Here is a 24,592-nt window from a genome sequence, read left to right on the forward strand (position 1 = left end):
ATGTTAAAAGTACTTTAAACATTCAAGAAAAACAAAAGGGATGAGAAGGCCACCCGCTACCATCAGGACACATAACTGGCGTTTTTAAGACCAGAACTTAAGTAATGAAAGCCAATTGCCTTGGACACTCCACTGAATTTAGCCAACTCAAAAATAAGTATTATGGACAGTCTATCAGAGAACAGTAAGGGTTATCACCACCTGTTACCAGGTTGTGCAGCCCTAAAATAAAATAAGAGTCGCTCACTGTCATTGGGTATTTTAAACAAGGTAAAGTTTAAATTAAACTTTAGGACTGTGGAAGCTAATGTCATGGAAGATGACGACCAGACTCAGACAGATATCATCAATGAAAAAAAGAAAGTAACAGGGTGGGAAAATGGAAGAGGCGGTAAAGCGTTGGCTTGGAAGCACAAGGACCTGAGTTCAGTATCTGGTACTGACATTAAAAATCGTCCAGGCATGGTGGCTCTCGCTTGTAATCTCATCACTATGGCTCACTGGCCTGTCAGCCTAGCCTACTTGCTGTGATCCAGGCCAGTAAGAGACTCTCTCAAAACACAAGGTGGTGTCTGGAGATGTCCCAGTGGGTAAGAACACTGACTGCTCTTCCAGGAACAGATTCGATTGATTCCCAACCCCACATGCAGCTCCTAACTCCAGTCCCAGGTGATCTGATGCCCTTTTCTGGCTTCTTCAGGAATTGCATGCATGTGATGCAGGCATAAATACAGGCAAATACTCATACACATAAAACAGTAAAATACAAACTAAAATTAAAAATTTAAAAAGAAAACAAGGTGAGACAGCTCTCGTTGAACAATATTTGAAGCTGTCTCTAGCCTCTGCATACATTAAGACACACATGTGCAACCACATACATATGTATACATATACCTACATAAAGATATAATGCCAGTGAAAATTTGCTCAAGCATCAATGATTCATTAGACAATATAAAAGATTTAAATTAAGCAAATGAGACAAACTCAATCCTGAGATTTTTAAAATCACAGTAAATATGGGTATAGCTCAGTGCTTTACATGGGTAAGCTCCTAGGTTCAATTCCCACCACCAAAGGGGGGAAAATATGCAGAAGAATCAGGAATTAAGATGACCTAAAAAGGCTGTAATTTGGTTTAAAAAAAGATAGAGAAAATAAACACAAGAAATTATTTAAGTATTGAAGGAAACACAAACACTAAAGCAGGCAAGATAATTGATACAAAAATAAACAGCAGGAGGCAAATTAGAAGGGGGAAAAATCTGAGGAGCAGACTTTTTTTTTTTTTTTGGTGGTACACATCTTTAATCCCAGCATGTGAGATGCAGAAGGAGGTGATCTCTGTGAGTCTAAGTCAGTATAGCCTACATAGCAAGTTCTAGAACAGCCAGGGCTATGTAGGGAGACGTTTTCTCAAAAAACAACAACAACAAAACACATAAGTAAATAAACAAATATATAAATAAATACATAGTACATGGGTGTTGGCATACAAAGATACGTGCTGGTGCCTACATTATTCATGATGGTCCTCTGGAGGTTAGCAGACTCTTAAAAAAAAAAACAAAACCAAAAAACCAAAACAGTAGTCACCAATTTAGAATTGTATAACTTTGGCCAAACCATCTGAAACCAGCTTGAACTGAATTTCTGTACAAATATTTCACTTTTACAGCCAGAAATTTATTTTCTTGGTGTCTGTGACACTGAAGACCGTACCTACCACACTTTCCCTCCCTGGGCTATTGTTTTTCGACACAGCCAACCCCCTGCCTCTCCACGAGTAACTTCTGCTATTTCCAGAGTGGCTTAAGCCTTGTTCCCAAGTATAATTAATCTTCTCTTCATTTGCTCAAGCTTCTCAAAAAGGTACCCTACAGAGGTACCTTTTTGCCTTTCCCTCTTCCATGTTTCAGGAGTTACATTCAGTCTTATCTCTTCCCTGAATTCTAGGGGTTCTGTTCTAGTCCAGGGATCAAGGGTTCCAGGGCTGAAATTTAACTATACGTATGTTAACCTGTATTCTGTGTGTACATGCCAAACATATGTTTTCTTTCCTAGCGGACTATTGTCTTGTTTGTGAAGGAGCATAACAGCTATCTTTCAGTCAGTTTCAGACCCTGATTAGTATGTCAGACCCACCGGGTTCATGTGTTTTTCCATCTGGCTCCAGCCTTTCTCTTAACTGAATTGTCTTATACTGGGATCTTTTGTAATCCATGACCAAATGCTTATCCATCTTTGTTTACACCAAATGCAAACCAGCAGTAGTCCCAAAACTCCTAAGGACCTTCAGAGGTCTTGAACTCACAAACATTATTTAAAAAAAGAAAACAAAAAAACAATTTTGTTGTTGTTGTTAAAAAAAGAAAAGTCTCTATAGTACTTTGCAGTTAGCTCTATCCACAGGAGATGAAATGTGCGAGCCATGTTGGGGACTAGAATAACCTGCGCTGATGGAGGACCCTGCACTGCACATTTGCGTCACCCAGCTAGCTCTCCCTTCTCTCTCCTCCTTACTCTGACATGCCTATTGGGGAATGATATTTCTTGTGAGCTCTGCCCAGATGATCTGTGTGAGGGGTACCTGCTCCCAGTACCAAGCTACTGCTTTGTATCTGAACCTCTCCACCTCTACCAGCCTCCCTGATTTCAGTCCTGCCTCCGAGACGACATCCACAACGTGCCGTAACTTTAGCACCGCAGTTAGCGGTGTGCTCAGGAACTTCCCACACTTATTAAAACACTGTGTGTTACATAACCTGACATCGCTAATGCCAGTGTTTCAAAATACTGGGGACATTTTAAATCCGCTCAGGTGATAGTTTTAACTCAATTAATCACTATGTTTTCTCTTATGGGAAAGGCAGCCAATCAGGTCTTTGGCTCCATCTAATATCTAGTGAGCAAAATGTCACCTTTTAAGAAAAAACATGCATTTTTTTAAAGCAGGTGGACCCTCACAGTGAGCCCTAGCACTTTCTGCTCCCACCACAGCCTTCCCCACCCTCAGAGCTGCTCTTTCAGCCTTTACCAGTTCTCCTGCTATTCCTAAATCCCATTAATCCGGTCAGAGCACATTTATTACCCTGCACATCCATTAATCAGTGACACAGAAATTGCTGGCACATAACTCCTCCTGCAAGCTCTGCTGCATGCAGCCTAGCCTACATCTTCCCAGAACCACTGTTCCAATTACAGTGTACCCTCCAAAGAGTTCAGCCACTCTTCTGGCTTACTCAGCAGTTAACACACTCAGAGGTGGGGAAAGATCTCAACCACATGCTGGAAAGAAGAACAAAGTGAAATCAGAACCATCAAATCCCAGGCACCATTTCCTTTAAGCAGCACTGGCTCTAAGCTACTACAAATGCTACACTCCTATCTGTCAGAGGGACGTTGGAACCCAGCCCAATGCCTTGCAAAGCTCACAAACGTCTCATCACTTGGTTAAGACACTACAAGGACAGGTCATAGTTTCCTTATTGATGCCTTCCACATGACACATGCGTTCTGTCTTGATGATGCCTTTTTACTGTAAGAAACCTAGATGGGTATTTCCTTTAAGCAAGCTCACACAGGCCTGGCAGAGAGTCAAGAAGGTAACTCCAGCCCTGGGGGAGCAGTGACAGGGAGCTCTCTGTGAATTCTGGGCCACTCGAGGCTACATAGTGAGATTCTGTGTCTCAAAGAAACAAAAGAAAATAAACGAGAAACTAGAGTGCTGTGGGAGGGGAGGAACTCACTAGAAGTTTTAGACAATGTTTTCTACACTAAACAATTTTATTTTTTAATATTAGTTACAGTTTATTAACTTTGTATCCTGCTCCTTCATTCCCTCCAATCCCATCCTCCCTCCTTCATCTCCTCCCTGCCCCTTTCCAAGTCCACTGATTGGAGAGGACCTCCTCCCCTTTCATCTGACCCTGGTTTATCAGGTATCTTCAGGACTGGCTGCAAAGTCTTCCTCTGTGGCCCAGCAGGGCTGCTCCTCCCTCTGGGGAGGGGGGGTGTCAAAGAGCCAGACATTCAGTTCCTGTCAGAAATAGTCCCTGTTCCCCTTACTAGGGTAAAACCAATTGTTTACTGAGCTACCATGGGCTACATCCAAGCAGAGGTTCTAGGTTAGATCCGTACATGGTCCTTGGTGGAGTATCAGTCTCAGAAAAGACCCCTGTGCCCAGATATATTTGGTCCTTATGGAGCTCCTATCCTCTCCAGGTCATACTAACTCCCCCTTCTTTCATATGATTTCCTGCACTCTGCCGAAGATTTGGTTATAAGTCTTAGTATCTGCTTTAATACACTGCTAGGTAGAGTCTTTCAGAGGCCCTCTGTGGTAGGCTCCTGTCCTGTTACTTGTTTTCTCCTACATCCAATGCCCATCCTATTTGTCATTCCAAGTGAGGATTGATCATCTTACCCCAGGTCCTCTTTCTTGTTTATCTTCTTTAGGTGTATAGATTTCAGTATGTTTATCATATCTTATAGGTCTATATAAGTGAGTATATACCATGTATGTCTTTCTCCTTCTGGGATACTTCACTCAGAATGATCTTTTCTAGGTCCCACCATTTGCCTATAAATTTTTCATGATTTCCTTGTTTTTAATTGCTGAGTAGTATTCCATTGTATAAAATTACCATAATTTCTGTATCCATTCCTCCGTTGATGAACATCTGGGTTGTTTCCAGGTTCTGGCTATTACAAATAAAGCTGCTACAAACATGGTTGAGCAAATGTCCTTGTTGTGTACTTGAGCATCTTTTGGATATATGCCTCGGAGTGGAATAGCTGGATCCTGAGGAAGCGCTATTCCTAATTGTCTGAGAAAGCGCCAGATTGATTTCCAAAGTGGCTGTACAAGTTTACATTCCCACCAGCAGTGGAAGAGGGTTCCCCTTTCTCCACTACACTAAACAATTTTTAAGTTCTGTCCTAGGCCTCATATACCAAATGACTCAATTACCAAAGTTGTGTAATTTTTTTTGAAAGATTTATTGATCTTCATGTGCATTGGTGTTTGGCCTGCATGTATGTCTGTGTGAGGGTGCCGTACCTTCTGGAACTGGAGTTACAGACAGCTATAGAGTTGCCATGTGGGAGCTGGGAATTGAACATTGTCCTCTGGAAGAACAGCCAGTGTTTTTAACCACTGAGCCACCTCTCCAGCCCAAGTTTTTTTCAAAGTGACTTCAATCCCAAAGAAAAACACATAATAACCCCCACCTAGAAAATGAGAATACAAAGTTTATCAGGAGAGGCCTATGTAGCAACTCAGGGGAGATGTCAAGAAACAAGGTCAAGACCTCAGGCAAAAATGACAAGCAAATCCTCAGGCACTGTTGTTCCTAAGCAGAATACAAATTCTTCACCATGGTTTGTGCCTTTCTTCAGAAGTCACACGTCAGATGCTGAGTCTCTCTGCCTACCTGGCCGTGCAAGGCGTATCAGAGAGATGTACACGTCGTGGCAGTCTCGCTCCTGCGGGATGACAAGCTGGACGACCTGAAAGTTCTTGCAGCGAATAAGCAGAGGACAGCCCGTTGCAGTCGTTGCCTGCTTCTCAATGGTGGAAATCTGACTGTGGAGAATCTGGACCAAAGGTTAATGAGTATGGTAGGCATGAATGAGAAACAAAAATGACAAGGACGGACAGGTCTCTGAGCCACACAGACAAGAAACACTCCTCAAAACTAGCCTTGCTCAACGCCTGAACTCTGGTTACGAGAACTGTGAGGGTCACATAAGAATCAACCAAAGAAATCTGTAACTTAAGTTTCCATTACCATACTTTCTGATATCCACAACTATTACTTTGAAAAGAAATATTCAGCATTTAAATTTACATAGCTCCAGGTAGGGAACGTTTTGGTAGTCAAATGCTGAATGTACTTAATAGCTAAAATTAAATAAGGTCATGGGAAGTTAGTAAAATAAACTTTTGCAATCAATGAAAGTTAGAGATGGCTCCACTGGGAGGTGCCACCATGCTCCTTAATTCCACACGGGATGCTCAAGTTCAGTGGCCACTTGTTCTCTAAGCTATTGGTGGCCAGGCAGTCTGCAAAAGGAAGTATTCCACTTTCTCACTGTTATTTTCAGCGGGCAGTGTGCTTTTCTAAATCAAGCTAACCAACATACACTAAATATCTCAACTTCCTGGGCTATCATTTTTATGGTGAAAGATACACTTGAAATTTACTATAGATATTTTGAAATACATGTCACTATGATTTACTATGAACCATCATATACAACACACTCAATCTCAAAGCCTAGTCCTCATGTCTGTCTGAGTCATATCCCTGCTCAGAAACCCCTCTCTTCCTCCTTACCTCATCTACAGACTCTGCAACCATCATACCATTAAGAAAACAGGCTCATGGGAAATAAATCTTTCTGGACTGTGTCTCCCTGGCTTGTGAGAAGACCTATGTTCTGTCCTTAAGGGCAGCCCTCCATGAAGTTCCTGTCTGCTGTGTCGTACTGGCTACCTTCTGCTAAGCGCAGCCCTCTCAATGGAATATGGGAATGGAACCTACCAGTGAAGATTTTGACTGTGGGTTATAAAGTCATGTTTGTGCTGCTATAAAATGTCAGAAATGTCTCATGGTTTGATGACTATGCACAAAATATCTGAGGATGGCTTTCTTGTTCTTTTTTATTTTTTTTTTGCAGTGAAATTGTGTCACATTTTTTATTTTTATTTATTATAATTTATTCATTTTGTATCCCAGCTGTAGCCCCCTCCCTCATCCCCTCCCAATCCCACCCACCCGCCCTCTTCTAACCCTATGCCCCTCCCCTAGTCCACTGATAGGGGAGATCTTCCTTCCTCACCTTCCCTCTGACCCTAGCCTATCAGGTCTCATCAGGACTGGCTGCATTGTCCTCCTCTGTAGCCTGGAAAGGCTGCACTCCCTCAGGGGAAGGTGATCAAAGAGCCAGCCACTGAGTTCATGTCAGAGACAGACCCTGTTCCCCTTACTAGGAAACCCAATTGGGCAATAAACTGCCATGGGCTACATCTGTGCAGGGGTTCTAGTTTATCTGCATGTATGGTCCTTGGTTGGAGTATTTGGAAATCAATCTGGCGCTTTCTCTGAAAATTAGGAATAGTGCTACCTAAAGATCCAGCTATACCACCCCTAGGAATATATCCAAAATATGCTCAACTATACAACAAGGATTTTTGCTCAGACGTGTTGGTAGCAGCTTTATTTGTAATAGCCAGAATCTGGAAACAACCCAGACAACCCTCAATGGAGAAATGGATACAAATATTGTAGTATATTTACACAACAGAATACTCCTCAGCTATTAAAAACAAGGAAATTATGAAATTTGCAGGCAAATGGTGGGATCTAGAAAAGATCATCTTGAGTGAGGTAACCCAGAAGCAGAAAGACATACATGGTATATACTCACTCAAAAGTGGTCAATAGACATATAATATAGGATAAACATACTAAAATCTGTACACTTAAAGAAGCTAAGCATGAAGGAGGACTCTGGGTAAGATGATCAATCCTCATTCAGAAAGGCAAACGGGATGGACATCGGAAAAAGGAGAAAACAGGAAATAGGACACAGGAGCCTACCACAGATGGCCTCTGAAAGAGTCTCCCCACCAGGGTATAGAAGCAGATGCTAATACTCATAGCCAAACTTTGGGCAGAGTACAGGAAATCTTATGAGAAAAAGGGGAGATGAAAGACCTAGAGGGGACAGGATCTTTACAAGGAGAGCAACAGAACCAAAAAAAATCTGGGACCAGGGGGCTTTTCTGAGACTGATACTCCAACCAAGGATCATGCATGCAGATAACCTTTCCTGTTCTTTTAAAAATTACCAGAAAAGTAGAGTCAACATAATAAAATAATAGAATAGATAATTTATAAGCTCCTGCAAGGGAGAGGGGTCCCTGAGGTACCCCCCTTATTGGAGGAACTACTGGCAATCGATAGCTGTTGAGAAAGGGAGAGTCCTCCCCCTTGAGGACTTGGTCCCAGTGGATAATGATATAGCCGTGTGCACACAGACAGTCCTCATTGGACTCAGGGCATTAGCAGTACCAAAAAAAAAAAAAAAAAAAAGAGGAAATGAAGTTGAAAAGGAGACAGGATAGGGCAGTAGAAGGAATGGAAGGGTGCTTACGCTCAATACACATTGTATGAATGTATGAAATTTTTAAAAAATATTTGTAAAACATCTTTTGACTGTTTTACATTCAGGCACTACAGCCTGTGACAACTGATAGAACAGAAACTCTTCTTCACGGCTATGCATGAAGCTCCAGCAGCTCCAGGCCACTGCTGGGCCTATCTTCAATGATGTCTAAATAATCAGTGTTTACTAACACCAAACATGCATCAGATAAATATGACTGTGACTTCAGAAGGACATTCCTTTTCTATCGTCTCCAAAATGCCTAAGTTAGTCCATGTTCCCCACCCGAAACAAATGAAAAACACATAAGGCCAAAAATATGAACATCATACCCAGGTTTCTTTCCTTGTGTCAGGTGCATTTTCCACAAATATGACATGAGTGGCTGTCAGATATAAAGTTCCCAGTGACGCTTTCTTACAAGACACTCGATCTACCAAGCGGACATTTTCAACCTAGAGAAATTTGAAAAAAAAAATCATTAAATAAACTTATACTAAACTTATACCTAAAATAACCTCATACCTAAAACTTACATCTGAGAATGTCTCCAATAATTAAGCCAAATATGTTCCTCAATCCAGTGGCAGACTATGATAATGATTATCAAATAATAAAATACAGGCTATGATAATATGACTTGAAATGTGTCACAAAACATTTACAGGCTGCATTCTTTCCTTCAGTTGTAAATAGGTCAGTGTTTTTATTTCATTGCAGCGATACAAACTTTCACATTTAAGCCAGCACAAATATGCATTAAAGCTCTGCATTTATATAATGACTACATATGAAATGAACTACATCCTATCAAAAATAAAACTACACTTTTCCATGAGTCTGTAAAGTTGTAGACATGGCATATGGATGTTTGCATTCATATAAACTACTATAGTAGGAAATATAAAGACCCATATGAGAGAAAAAACATATCAGAGAAAGGTACATAAAGAAACCCAGATGTCCCTTAGCTGAGGAACGGATACAGAAATTGTGGTACATTTACACAATGGAATGCTACTCAGCAATTAAAAACAAGGAAATCATGAAATTTGCAGGCAAATGGTGGGATCTAGAAAAGATCATCCTGAGTGAGGTATCCCAGAAGCAGAATGACACACATGGTATATACTCACTCAAAAGTGGTTAATAGACATATAATATAGGAAGAGGGCAGTGGATATCCTGGGGCTGAAGTTACGGGCTGTGAGCCATAAGACCTTGGGAAGGGCAGAGACTCTCCTAAGTGATAAGCCATCTCTTTAGCTGCCTTTATCCACTGAATTACGTCTAATATTATGGCTTTACCTCTTCTTTGACTCAAAATTAATTTAAGGAGCATATTTTTTCACCTCCCATATGGTTGTATATAACTTACCAAACATTCTATTTTGAACTAAATTTAAGAAAGATCATGAAACAGCTATGGAAGGAGAAAAATAACATTATTTTTATAGTATTTCTTTGGGGGAAAAGAATTTGGCTGTGTAGAGATATGTAGCTAAATTATCAGGGGTAGGTATAGTAACTAACAATAAGAAAAAGTGAAATACAAATAATTTTTTCTGCCCTTAGGACTAGTGAAACCGAACTTTATTCTAATACGTTGAACTAAAGTAATATTTTAAGGTAAAACTATTCAGTTAAGAGATATTCTCCCCACAGAAATGAAAAAGGCTATAACATTTAACGGTATTTTTAGAAATCTCAGTAGAACAGAGTGGTACAGAGATGTTGGCAGATGGGAAGACTTAATGGAAATATTCCCATGTCTTTTTGTTAACTTTGGACACTGCTGCAGGAAAATTAAATGTCAAAGTTTGGCAATCGCTCTCACAGGTCCCAGAGCTGTCAAAAGCAATTTCAAAGCTATAGAAGAAAAAAAGAAATAGAGGAAAAAAATAAATGAGAGAAAACACCAAAATGATTTACCAGTGTGTTTAACAATACAAAAAATGGGTAAATACTATGACAATTCCATCACTGGAGAGAGTGCATGAAGGCAGCAATGCTGAGGGGCCACTTCACAGGGCATGCTTCAGTAGCTGGAAAGATCTTAAATGCAACTCCCCCCCCCCCAAATTCTGACACCAACCTGAAGACCTAACAGTTTAATAGCTATGCTTAATTGTTCAGCTAACTCAAGTCTATGTCACCTACACAGCAATAAGGCTTCTCAGAGCTGAAGATGAGACTTGGGAACGTGTTCATTTCGTAGACAATGTTATCGCAACTTGTTTTGCTTGTTCCTGAGAAGGCTACTTATGGCACACAGGACCTCAGATTCTGAAAATGGCATTTAATGTATGCTTAAAAAATTAACTTGTTAATTCTGGGCTGTGCATTTAACCACAAATCTGACATTTTTGAAATGAGATCCTTCTATATGATCAACAGGACAGCACACCCGTGTTATCTACCTGGTGTTGCTCTTTTCTTCCTTTGTGGGACGTAATATTGTGATACTTCTATTAGTGGTGTCTGAGGTTTGCTCAAACGCAGTACAGCTGTAGCCTTTGGCATTATAAGAAGCATTGAAGTCATGGAACTGGCAGAGGTAAACTTGAAGAGTATGTCAACTGGGAAAGAAGACATCTGAGGAAATCCGGTGTTTAAAGTTCTTAGAGAGAGGGGCATGAAAAGCATAGACGGGAATAGTTGGGGAGAATGCCGTAAGCAACAGATTTTACTGTTAGGGAGCAAAGGGAACGTTTATGGCAGTTGCTGTTGAGGCATGGAATAAGGCAAAACTGATGTCAGTTACAAGGTAGATACTAGTCCTTTCGCACGAAGAGGCTGGGAACACCAGGACTGGAAGCTATACAAAGACGCCAGAGGCATAAACTCTTAAGTGCTGAGGACACAAAATTTTGTCCATGTGGAAGAGATGGCATGGTGGGATAGAAGCTGAAGGCAATTCTGATCATTCAGACTCCACCCCAGAGACACAAAGCCAAAGACATTTTTAAAAAAGAGGTCTACTGTCAGAATAAGAATGGAGCTTTGTGAAGAGAATTCTGGGTGCTTGTGAGGAGACAAGTCTTTTGACCTCAGTTTCTTCAAAAGCACAGAACTATTCTTGGAATGTGTTTTTGTTCTCCTCACAGGTGCAGCAGCTAGGAGTGTGTTTACTTTGGGCATTGTTATTTATATGCCTCTATGGAAAACATGGCTTGTCCTTGTGATTGTACACTTCCCTTGGGTGACTGTTCTTTTTTTTTTTTTTTTTTCTTCTTCTTCTTCTTCTTCTTCTTCTTCTTCTTCTTCTTCTTGTTCTTCTTCTTCTTCTTCTTCTTGTTCTTCTTGTTCTTCTTCTTCTTCTTCTTGTTCTTGTTCTTGTTCTTCTTCTTCTTCTTGTTCTTCTTCTTGTTCTTGTTCTTCTTCTTCTTTATTTTTATTATTAGTTACATTTTATTAACTCTGTATCCCACCCCCTCATTCCCTCCCAATCCCACCTTCCCTCCATCATCTCCTCCCTACCCCTTTCCAAGTCCACTGAATGGGGAGGACCTCCTCCCCTTTCATCTGACCCTGTTTTATCAGGTATCTTCAGGACAGGCTGCAAAGTCCTCCTCTGTGGCCTAGCAGATTGCTCCTCCCTGGGGGGTGGGAAGGTCAAAGAGCCTGCCATTGAGTTCCTGTCAGAAATAGTCCCTGTTCCCCTTACGAGGGAAAAACCAATTGCTTACTGAGCTACCATGGGCTACATCTGAGCAGAGGCTCTAGGTTATATCCATACATGGTCCTTGGTGGAGTATCAGTCTCAGAAAAGACCCCTGTGCCCAGATATATTTGGTCCTTGTGGAGCTCCTATCCTCTTCAGGTCATACTAACTCCCCCTTCTTTCATATGATTTCATGCCAAAGATTTGGTTATGAGTCTTAGTATCTGCTTTAATACACTGCTAGGTAGAGTCTTTCAGAGGCCTCTACAGTAGGCTCCTGTCCTGTACACAATGGAATACTACTCAGCAATCAAAAACGAGGAAATCATGAAATTTGTAGGCAAACTGGGATCTAGGAAAGATCATTCTGAGTGAGGTATCCCAGAAGGAGAAAGACATACATGGTATATACTCACTTATATAGACCTATAAGATATGATAAACATACTGAAATCTATACACCTAAAGAAGATAAACAAGAAAGAGGACCTGGGGTAAGACGATCAATCCTCACTTAGAAAGACAAATGGGATGGGCATGGGACGTAGGGTGACTCTTCTTAACCCTCAGAGTATAAACTGCCTGATGTTCTGAATGAAGCCGGCTATTGTGTGGGATTTTACTCTACCATGCTCTCCCAGCACAGAAAACGGTCTATTTGCCCCAGTGCTTGTGAGATAATAGTTAACTTGATTCCACTGGGAGGTGTTTTTGAAGCTGTTAGGGTCATCTACTTTAAGGGACTAGAAAAGATTCCTTTTCTAAGGATCACAGGGATCGCTGAGCAAGGATTTTTTTTTTTATGATACTATGAAAGATTCTCCCCCAACCCTATAAAGTCTCTTAGCTTTTAGAACTGTTTCCCCAACTGTGGGACAAGTACTAATTCACTTAATGCTTTGAAGATTCTGCAATATAGAAGGAAGAAACCATGCCTAGAAGCATAACCCAAGCATAAGCATTATTCACCTTCTGGTGTACTGTGGAAAACATCTCTGCATCATTGTAAGTGGGTTTTACTAGGTACAGGGGTGTTGGAGAAAACAATTTCCAGTAAAGTAGGTAGGCAGCCAGCCTGTCCAATTGACTGCAGCATCAATCCAGCCTTAGCTAAAATTGTGTAGACATACAGGCCTTGATATTTACGAAGAGGTAGGTCCCATGTCTAGCTGTGTCGGGGAGTAAAGATGAATAATAAATGCTAAAACAACTGGAAATAAGGTGTGCCAAGGGAAGAAAGAAAGCGTAAGCCTCATGGAAGCTGGCAGGCATTCTCAAGACAGCTTTAGACTCCCAAAGGAAAGAGAATAGAGGTATTAAGTAACAACAGAAACATCTCGCATATCAGCCCCAGCCCAAGCTGTCATGGTCCATATAGAAATTAACCAAATAACCACCAATAATAAAGAAATGAATGAAAACTTTTGAGATGTGTTCCTAGACCAGATCGTACCAGGTACTGCGCTATCACTTTGTACATCTGACATCACTTAATCCTCATGATACACGCATGAGTCAGATTCTTCACACTTCCCATTTCTAAATTCTCTTTAGAGACTTGATCAACACCCTCACATCAAGGTGGCTAGCTCTAAAATCTGGGCTTGTCATTCGTTATGCCTGTGGACACCTGCCAATCTCCTGAGGTTTCTCTCTAACTGCTACATTAAAAAGAAATGCTAAATAATAATAATAATAAAATGCTTAAGATAATGCATTCATAATTACTGCACAAAATTTTAGGCATAAAAATTCAGTGTTAAAACAGGTGATTTATTAAGGTAAAATTACAGTGCAATACTATCTTCACAAACACCATCAAGACATTATTCTTAGAGAAAATCCAAATATAGATGCTTGGAAATTATAAACAAGAGCCCAAACACTGATACAGACTAACTTTCAGGTTCTCAGAACTAATAAAAGAGGAAACAGCAAACATGTGATTGCATTCAACAAGATGACATGCAGCACTGTGCTAGGCACTAAGGAAAAACAAAATGGGTAAGACAGCCATTGTATGGCTGCAGGGACCTTACAGATTCAATGTGAAGGACTACAACAGCTTAACATCGTTTTATTCCCATCCCTTCTCTGCTGGGTCCAAGATGAGAGGAATAAAGAGTTTTGTTGTTGTTGTTTTGAGCTTTTCTAGGACAAAGCTGAGAAGCTTCAGTCAAAGCTCAGGGCTCCATCAGCCGCTGCCAGGTCTGAAAGTAGACACCCTGGCTGCAGAACAGCATCCTTCCTATTTGCATTTCTGCCTAGGAGTCAGGACGTAAATCTTATAAATCACCCAGAGACAGGACTTCTCTCCAGCAATTTCACAATGCCATCTGCTAATCTCACTATAAGAGGATATTGCTTTCCACCCCGCAGGTCAAATATGGGGCTGGTATGAGACTACAGCTGCCCTTCAGGACGAGGAATTCACAGGTAGTGTTACTACCATTCACTGAAAAGGATGGGAGAAGGACTAATGGCAGAGAACTAAAGTGTTCTCGGCCAAATACCAAGTCTTCAGTGCTATATAAATTAGGCTAAAGGTCACTGTCAATCATTTAGGGGAAGAGATCCAGAGACTGTTGAGCAGAGAGAAATCAAAATGTCTGCAGCAGCCAAAACCTAAGACAAGTTTATGTTCTAATCTAAGAAAAGCAGCTAGATAAATAGTTCACCACGCTAAATTTGGTATCATGACATTTTCTGACTCTACCAACATGAAAACAAAAGTATTCACAAGTCAAGAGGCAGGGGCTCTGGATCTGGTTCTGAAATGGAACCACTGGGCAGAGGCAGTTGAACTCCCTGCTTCTGACCTGCAGGAAGAACCTAACAGTCTCTGACAGCTCTCCATTCCAGGATGCTGCAGTTCTGTCTTAACGGCGCTTTCAAAACCACGCAGAACACAACACAGGCACCACTGTAGCAATGTGCACGAAGTGACTGAGTAGTAAAACTTCCATCAACTCAGCCACAGGGAAAGGTGGTTGACCAACAGAAAACTCTCCCAGCTTTCTAGAAAAGCAAGGCACGGCCTCTACTCCAGCAGAATCTGAACTGGTCCAGAGGCTGTGCTGCTCATCACAGCTCTACACACAAGGTGAAAACCCCATGTGCAGCACGCCTTACTAATAATGGCTGGCAGGTGTTCAGGCTGAGCTACCCTGTTCTTACAACCTGGCATTTTTCTCTTTGGGGAAGTTAGGAAAAGACTGGCTATACATTAGAGGATTTGAAAGATTTCCTGAGTTATTTCTACCTGCCATAATTATAATTTTATTTTATGTCTGAATTGATGGTCTTACTGTAGCATTAAAAATAAAATCCCTGACTCTCCAAGATGGTGGCAACCAGTGTGCACTATTTCTGAAGGGCAGAAGATCCAAAACTCCAAAACAGGTAAGCGGATGGGCAGCTGAAGCCAGAGCATTAACTTTGAGGCTTCCCCAGCTAGAAGGGACAACCGTGAGCTGGGACAGACTGAAACCAGAACGTCCACCCCACCCCCTTGGACATCTCCGGGGTCTGAGAGTGGCAAGCTATCAACCCCCTGCACTCCTGCACTGTCAGCTCTACCTTCGCGCTGTGGCAGCGGCAGGGAGTGCATAAACCCAGGTACGGGGCACCTCCTCACTCTAACGGCCAAACAGGGTTCCCAAATCTGAGAATCGAAAAATGTGGGCTCTCTGAGATTACCGCATACGCCTGCGAGTGAATTCACAGGCCCTCTGCGCTTCGCACACCCGCCTGTGAGTGAGTGCACGGGGACCTCCAAGTGAGTGCTTCTGAGAGAGAGTGTGTACAGAGCCCCAGATCGCATACCCTGTAGGCTAGCAGCCAGACATCGGGTCCCTCTCACACACACTGCTGTGGACAACATAGGGATCTCTGGGACAACATTCTCAACATTGAAGCCCCTGTTCTGTGGGTCTCCCGGTGGAGTCCAGGCAAACAATTCCTGGAGCCAAGATGGTGCAGCTCAGGCAGATCTGAGCGCTTGGAGCACAGTACAGAGACAGGCCTGTGGAACACTGTGCCCACACCTGCTCTATAACCTGTGCTTGCTCTTCTACCTTTCATTTCACCCTACCAGGCAAGGACACCTCCAGGCACACTCCTGCGCTTGTGTACTTGCCCCTGTGACCTTCCTCCCTTAGTTGCATCTGAAACACCAACACCCACTCTCAAACCTGTGGACCTCTCTCATCTTCCTAAAGAATACTCCATACTCCAGAGACCTACGGACCCAGTCTGAAGTACAGGCTCCAGGAAAAGCAGCAAAGGCTACTGACCTTCACATGGCTAGAGGCAGGTAAAAAAAAAAACACACCCAACCAAAAGCAGGACATCATGGCTTCACCAACAACCCCCAAAAATCAATGGATATTTTAATTCATCAGAAGGACAGGAAAATGATTTTTAAAACTATGTTTATCAAGTAATTAGAGGCACATAAAGAGGAAACAAACAAAACTCTCAAAAAAAATACAGACAAATATAGCCACATAAATAGAGGCACATAAAGAGGAAATGAACAAAAAATAGAGGCCATCATGGAAAGAGAGGAATCTACATTCAAAAAGCTGAAGGAAATGATGCAAGACATAAAAACAAAATAAGAATCAATAAAGAAAACACAAACAGAAAATCCTGGAGCTAGAGAACTTAGAGAAAACATCAGGGACCACAACGAATACAAGAGATAGAAGAGAGAATCTCAGGTGTTGAAGATACATTTGAAGAAATGGATACATCTCTCAAAGAAAAAATAAAATCAGAAAAGTCCCAAACACAAAACATCCAAGAAATCAAGGACTCCATGAAGACCAAATCTAAGAATAATAGTAATAGATGAAAAATAAGATTCTAGGCTCCAAGGTCCAGAAATATTTTCAAGAAAATCATAGAAGAAAATTTTCCCAACTTAAAGAGATTTACAGAACACCAAATACACTACACCAAAAAAGAAACTCCTCACATCACACAACAGTCAAAACACCAAATCTACAGAACAAAGAAAAAAAATTAAAATCGGCAAGGGGAAAAAGGGCAAGTAACATAGAAAGGTAGACCTACCAGAATCACACCACACTTCTCAACAGAAACCATGAAAGCCAGAAGGGCCTGTGCATATGTCATGCAGACAATAAGAGAACACAGATGTCAAACTAGACTACTATACCCAGCAAAGCTTTCAATCAACATAGATGGAGAAAATAAAACATTCCATGACAAAACTAAACTTAAACAATATATACACAGCAACCCAGCCATACAGAATATACTACAAGGAAAACTCCAATCTAACAAAATCAACTACAGCCAAGACTATAGTGGACACAGATAACCTCACAACAAAAAAATCAAAAGAAAACACACACACAAACACACTATCACCAACTCCACCATAAAAGTAACTAGCATCCATTGGTAACTATTATCTATCAACATCAACAGACTCAACTCTCCAATAAAAAGACATAGACTAATAGAATGGTTGCAGAAACAGGATCCAACATTCTGCTACATTCTAGAAACTCACCTCTGAAACAAAGAATGACAGTACCTCAGAGTAAAAGGCTGGAAAAATGTTTTCCAAGCAAACAGACACAGAAAACTGGAGTAGATATCCTAATATATACTAAAATAGACTTTCAAACAAAATTAATCAAAAAAGATGAGGAAGAACAATTCATTCTCATCAAAGGAAAAATCCACGAGGAGGACATCAAAATCCTGAACATCTATGCCCCAAATACAAGAGCACCTGCATTTGTAAATGAAACATTATTAAAGCTCAAATCACACATCAATCTCAACCCTTAATAGTGGGAGACTCCACTTTCACCAAGAAACATCATCTAGACAGAAGCTAAATAGGGAAATGACACTTACAGAGGCCCTAAAACAAATATACCTAATAGATGTCTATAGAACCTTTCACCCAAACTCAAAAGAATATACCTTCTTCTCAGCACCACATGAAACCTTCTCCAAATTTAGCCATATGAATATTCAGACACAAAGCAAGCCTCAACAGATACAAGAAGATTGAAATAATCCCTTGTATCCTATAAGACCACCATGGCCTAAAATTAGCCCTCAACAACAGAAATAACAAAAAGCCTACACACACATGGGAACTAAACAACTCTCTACTCAACAACAGCTGTATCAGGGAAGAAATTAAAAGAGAAATTAAAGACTTCCTAAAATTCAATGAAAACGAAGGCACAACTTACCCAAATTTACAGGACACAATGAAAGCAAGGCTAAGAGGAAAGTTCATAACACTAAGTGCCTTCAGAAAGAAGTTTCAGTCATCTCATATAAGCAACTTAATGACACAACTGAAAGTCCTAGAAAAAAAAAAAAGCAGACACACCCAATAGGAGTAGACAGTTGTACATAATCAAACCCAGGGCTGAAATCAATAAATTAGAAACAAATAAAACAATTCAAAGAATCAATGAAACCAAGAGCTGGTTCTTTGAGAAACTCAATAAGATAGACAAATCTTTAGCCAAACTAACTAAAAGGTAGAAAGAAACTATACAAAACAGCAAAATTAGAAACGAAAGAGTGACATAACGAAAGACACCGAGGCAATCCAAAGAATCACAAGTTCATTTCCTTAGATGCTGAAAAAGCATTTGACAAAATTCAACACTCATTCACGTCTAAAGTTTTGGAGAGATCAGAGATACAGGCACATGCCTAAATATCATAAAGGCAACAAATAGCAAGCCTATAGCCAACATCAAACTAAATGGAGAGAAACTTAAATCAGGGGCTGAAATCAGGGACAAGGCAAGGCTGCTCACTCTCTCCATATTTCTTCAACATAGTACTTGAAGTCCTAGCTAGAGCAAGAAGACAACTAAAGGAGCTCAAGGGAATACATGCTAGAAAGGAAGAAGTCAAAGTATCACTATTTGCAGATGATATGATAGTATACATGAGTGACCCCCAAAATTCAAACAGAGAAATCCTTCAGCTGATAAACGCCTTCAGCAAAGTGGCTAGATACAAAATTAACTCAAAAAATTCAGTAGCCCTCTTATATACAAAAGACAAGAGGGCTGAAAAACAAATTAGGGAAACAACACACTTCACAATAGCCACAAAGTACCATGGTATGACTCTAACCAAGCAAGTGAAGACCTGTATGAAAAAAATTTCAAGTCTCTGAAGAAAGAAATCAAAGAAGCTATCAGAAGATGTAAAGATATCCCATGCTCATGGATCAGTAGGATTAACATAGTGAAAATGGCCATCCTACCATCTAAAGATTCAATGCAATTCCCATCAAAATAACAACACAATTCTTTACAGAACTTGAAAAAACAACTCTCAATTTCATAAGGAAAAATAAAAAACCCAAAATATCTAAAATGACCCTAAACAATAACAGATCTTCTGGAAGTATCTCCATCCCAGATCTCAAGTTGTATTACAGAGCAACAGTAATAAAAACTTCATGGTCCTGGCAGAGAAACAGTCTGGAGGATCAATGGAATCAAATAGAAGACCCAGAAATAAACCCACACACCTAGGGATACTTGATTTTTGACAAAGAAGTCAAAAGAATACAATGGAAAAAAAGATAGCATCTTCAACAAATGGTGCTGGTCTAACTGGATGTCTACATGTAGAAAAATGCAAATAGATCCATATTTATCACCCTGCACAAAACTAAAATCTAAGTAGATAAAAGACCCCAACATAAAATCAGATACACTAAATCGATTAGAAGAAAAAGTGGGGAAGAGCCTGGAACTCTGGCACAGGAGACAACTTCCTGAACAGAACACCAACAGCACAGGTTCCCATCAATAAATGGGACCTCATGAAAATAAAAAGCTTCTGTAAAGAAAAGGACACTGTCATCTAACAAAACAACAGCCTATGGAGTAGGAATGGATCTTCACCAACCCTATATCTAACAGAGGGCTAATATCCAGAATATATAAAGAACTTATGTAGTTAAACATCAACGAACCAAGTAATCCAATTAAAAAATGGTGGACAGAGCTAAACAGAGAATTCTCAAGAGGAATATAGAATGGCAGAGAAATACTTAAAGAAATGTTCAACGTCCTTAGCCATCAGGGAGATGAAGATCAAAACAACCCTGAGATTTCACCTTACACCCATCAGAATGGCCAAGATCAAAAACACAAGTGACAACACATGTTGGAGAGGTTGTGGAGAAAGGGGAACCCTTCTCCACTGCTGGTGGGAATGTAAGCTGGTACAACAAGTTTGGAAATCAATCTGGCTCTTTCTCAGACAACTAGGAATAGTGCTACCTCCAGATGCAGCATACCACTCTTTGGCATATATCTGAAATATGCTCAACTGTATAGTTGGGCATTTGTTTATCCGTAACAGCCAGAATCTGGAATCTGGAAACAACCTAGATGTCCCTAAATGGAAGAATGGATACGGAAATTGCGGTACATTTACACAATGGAATACTACTCAGCAATAAAAAACAAGGAAATCATGAAATTTGCAGGCAAATGGTGGGAACTAAAAAAAGATCATTTTGAGTGAGGTAACCCAGAAAAAGAAAGGCATATATGGTATATGCTTACTCATAAGTGGTTATTAGACATATAATATAGGATAAACATATTAAAATCTATAGTCTTAAAAAAGCTAAACAACAAAGAAGACCCTAGGGAAGATGCTCAATCCTCATTCAGAAGGACAAAGGCAATAGACATTGGAAGTAGGAGAAGACAGTGAACATGACAGGAGCCTACTACAGACCACCTCTGATCTGTGTCAAAGCAGAGGCTGAGACTCATAGCAAAACTTTGTGCAGAATATAGGGAATCTTATGAAAGAAGGGAGAGATAGAAAGACCTGGAGGGGACAGAAGCTCCAAAAGGAGGCCAACAGGGACCCCCCCAAAAAAGAACCCGAGCCCTTGGGGCTCTGAAAGGAATGATACCCCAACTAAGGAAAATGCATGGAGAGGACCTAAAACCCCCGCTCAGATGAAGCCCATACTCAGTCTCCAAGTGGGGTCCCTACTAAGGGGAACAGGGGCTTTCTCTGATATGAACTCAGCAGCAGGTTCTCTGCTCACCTTCCCCTGGGGGTTGCAGCCCTGCCAGGCCACAGAGGAAGACAATGAAACCAGTTCTAATGAAACCTGATAGGGCAGGGTCAAACAGAAGAGGAGGAGGACCTCATCTATCAGTGGACTAGGGGCTGGGTATAGGGGGAGAAGAGGGAGAGTGAGATTGGGAGTAGATGGGGGAGGGGGCCACAGCTGGGATACAAATTGAATAAATTGTAATAAACGATAAAAAAGAATAGAATAAATAAATAAATGAAGCCCTTTGGCTGACTTAACAGAATGAACATCATATTCTCTCTTTTGGCATTACATACACCAAAACACCATTAAAATATTTTAAGATTGAATAAGAAGGCAAGGTAGGTCAGTCAGTAGAGGATCTGAGTTCAGTCATAGCCCCCTAATATTGCAAAAGCATTATGGATCAAAACTCCAACCTCCAGTTTCCTGGAAACTCCAGTCAGACTCTAATGCACACGTGAAAAGGCCCAATGAAGCTGGAGAAGTGACAAGCTGGTTGGCTGGCTACCTGAGGCCCAGCCGCCCTCTTCTTCCTTGAGGGAGCAAACCCTCATGTCCAATCGGAACAACATAGTTTCCTGATTCTCCCATGATCCATTGAAGGTCCTTGAGGTCCACAAAGGTGCATATCCCACCATGAGCTGCGAGGCCTCCCTTCAACCTGGGAGAAATGTTTTACAAGCCAAGTCTTTTTAATATTTTTGTCCAGGTGTCTTTTCTTGTTGCTATGGTAGGAAATACTCTGACAAAAACAACTGTAAGAAGGCTTTCATCTGGCTCACAGTTCCAGGTGATAGTCTACCATGGCAGAGGATTCGAAGTGTTGGGAGCTTCCGTGAGCTGGACACATTGTGTGTAGTCAGGACACAGAGAAGGACAAATGCATAATGAGCTCACTTTGTCCCCTGTACACAATCCAGGAACCCCTGCCCAGGGAATATTTCTACCCACAATAAAGATGGGTCTTGATTATAAAATCACTAGATGCTCTTCCAGAGGGCTGGGATTCAACTCCCAGAACCGACATGGCAGCTCACAGCCATCACTCACTCTAGTTCCTGGAGGATCCAACACTTCGGGCCTCAGTGGATACCAGGCATACATATGGTACACAAATACATACATGAGCAAAATACCCACATGCATTTTTGTAACTAAAAAGATGGGTCTCAACACATCAAGTAACTATAATTAGACTAGCTCCTCACAGGCATGCTCGGAGACCTACGTCCGGGGGATTCTAGAGTCTGTCTGGTCGAAAGTTAACAATCACCATCCATTAGTCATGCAGTAATTGCACACAGATAACTGGAAATTCCAAAGTTAACCATAACAGAGACTAAAGTCCTTTTTCCTCCCACTGAGTACTCATATCTATATAGCAAAGCTCCTTTGTTGACGTAGTGGTAACAAGAGATGTACTCAATTATAGTTGGCAAAGGACACACGCAAGAAGAAAAACTGAAGCAAAAACAAATTCTTCAGAACATTCAGGATTGCTATAATCTTATAATTATGGGGGAAGGAATTACATTTTTCTAATTTAAAAAGGAAACACTTTTTTCCCCCTCCTTATATAAGATTGCCTAACCAAATAAAGAGCATAGTCACAAAGCTTTCAGGGTTTTCCCGTCCAGCCTTTTGCTAGAAAAAAAAAAATCATGAACATCAATCCTTTCCCCCAAAAGGCAGATTTAAACTGTTCAAAACTATAAAACCAATGAAAGTCTTTTCCCAGGACCATTTGATTCAAAGGTCAGAGACAGAAGAACTAAGGGAAGGGCAAAAAGCATAGAGCACAGTCCAAGGAAATACACAACATGTAACCAAAAGAAACACTCTGCCCTTCAGGAAACCCTTGAAGGCCTTCAGAACAACACATGAAAGGAACCTTTAAAAAGGAACTCTTGTGAGTATACAGTGCTGTACAAGTAAATTTTTTCAAAATCATAGTTTATAAGCATGGCGCCTACAAATGAGCCTACAAATTAGACAGCTGAACCTTATCAGTTTAAGTTTTTCAATTTATAAATGCATTATTTAGTTATGTTGATTTGTTGAATGCCTATCGTGTGCCAGGGACCCAGACAATGTATCAAAGGTTCCCAAAGAGTAAAGAGGCACAAATTACTTGACTCCATCTATCTCTGTTATGAACCTGCTAGGAGAAAGAAGAATCTCATCTTCACGTGGTGCAGGCCACACAGAAGTTACCAGGTCATATGTCTACAAAGGTCAGGGGTAATACTGGCTTCAGGCCAGCAGTGACTCAGAACACCCAGTTCCTTACACACCAACTGCTGACTGCACCCTCATGCATGCCCTGGCTTCTCCACTCCAGACCACTGCAGCAACTCCAGCCTTACCATCAGCCACCTCTAGAGACAGTAAAGTTATCAGATGCTCCATCAGCACCTCACTTCCCTAGGGTCCATGCCTATTCAGAAACTCATATAATGATGCAATCTAAGAGCAAGGACTGGTAGCGCAGGACACCCGCCCTGCATTCAGACCCAGCAAACACCTTCAAGGAGCCAAGGAGAATGTATCGATACACATCTAACAGAAAACCTTCCCCAAGCTCTACTGAAACAATCACCTTTCTACACACTTTCATCCTGTGACACTGTCAGCAGTAACAGCTTCCCTCTGCTGCTGCTGCTGCTGCTGCTGTGCCTTCCACAGCACCGCCCTACCTGATCTGCTTAACAGATCCTTCCTTTTATCCCGATAGACCTCACAGATTGGCCTTTAAAGATGTCGTGACAGACTGAAATTTATAGTCAAAGTCAACCTTCAGCCTTGTCCTTTCTCTGACTATTTAGCCCATGTTTTTAACTTTGTCTCCTTAAACACAAACTTTTCTCTGGACAGGGCCAGATCCATCCAGATTAGCTGAAGTAGGAGGGTTTAGATTGAGAAAATCCATACCCTGGTCAGAAGATTTACAATCCAACAATCCAAGGGGTTTAGACAGACCCACATTAGACAAGAGAAATCCACCCTTGTAATCTTGATACAGTTTTCAAAACTCCCAGGAGGAGGACAGAAAGGTGCAGACTGCCAGGCTACACTCACAAAAAGATGTTAAAATCTTGAATTTGGTGTATGGTAGAAGGATTTTTTTTTACGTGTACCAGATTTCAAAGTAAATAAGCAACATATTTCTCAATTTGCTAGGAATGTTTGAGTCCTTCTAACACATGGGAAATAGGGGAACTAGATACACATATTTCTAAAGATTTGTGGGCTATATACACATTCTCAAATAATTCCCATACAGTTATATTCCATCTGTAAAAACAAAAGAGTTGAGGATTTTTCTTTTAAAATTAGGGGGGGGGGAACCAAAACAGTCCCATCTCTTGTAGTAAAACTCTTCTACCTGACTTAGGTCAAGACAAGGAAACCAGAGTGACAATTCTGAGTAGACTCCAATGTTTACGCACCAGCTCCAGGATGCTGTTCTAGCCACTTATTTACTTGTTAAAGAGATCAGATCTGAATGACATTTAACTAAATTTTAAAACTCCTCTGAGGCAGATAAGGAAGTTACAATGGTGACACAGAGCAATAGCTGCGGAAGAAGCAAGAGTGCTGGGAACTGTTGGGAGAGGCAGAGGGAGCCCCCC

General features: G+C 41.0%; 1 protein-coding gene across 2 annotated transcripts in view; it reads right to left on the minus strand.

Annotated features, from left to right (window-relative positions):
* Positions 1 to 24,592, minus strand: part of Mtmr7 (myotubularin related protein 7) — a 91,170-nt gene that overhangs the window by 51,730 nt on the left and 14,848 nt on the right. For both annotated transcript variants that reach the window (XM_055593573.1, XM_055593572.1), the window contains exons 2-3: positions 8,511 to 8,633; positions 5,439 to 5,601 (exon numbers count right to left, since the gene is read on the minus strand). In XM_055593573.1, coding sequence (XP_055449548.1) covers positions 5,439 to 5,601; positions 8,511 to 8,633 — 286 coding nt within the window. The remainder of the gene's footprint in view (positions 1 to 5,438; positions 5,602 to 8,510; positions 8,634 to 24,592) is intronic.

Source organism: Psammomys obesus, unplaced genomic scaffold, assembly GCF_907164565.1.
Source record: "Psammomys obesus unplaced genomic scaffold, mPsaObe1.curated_primary_1811, whole genome shotgun sequence".
Taxonomy (NCBI): Eukaryota; Metazoa; Chordata; class Mammalia; order Rodentia; family Muridae; genus Psammomys; species Psammomys obesus.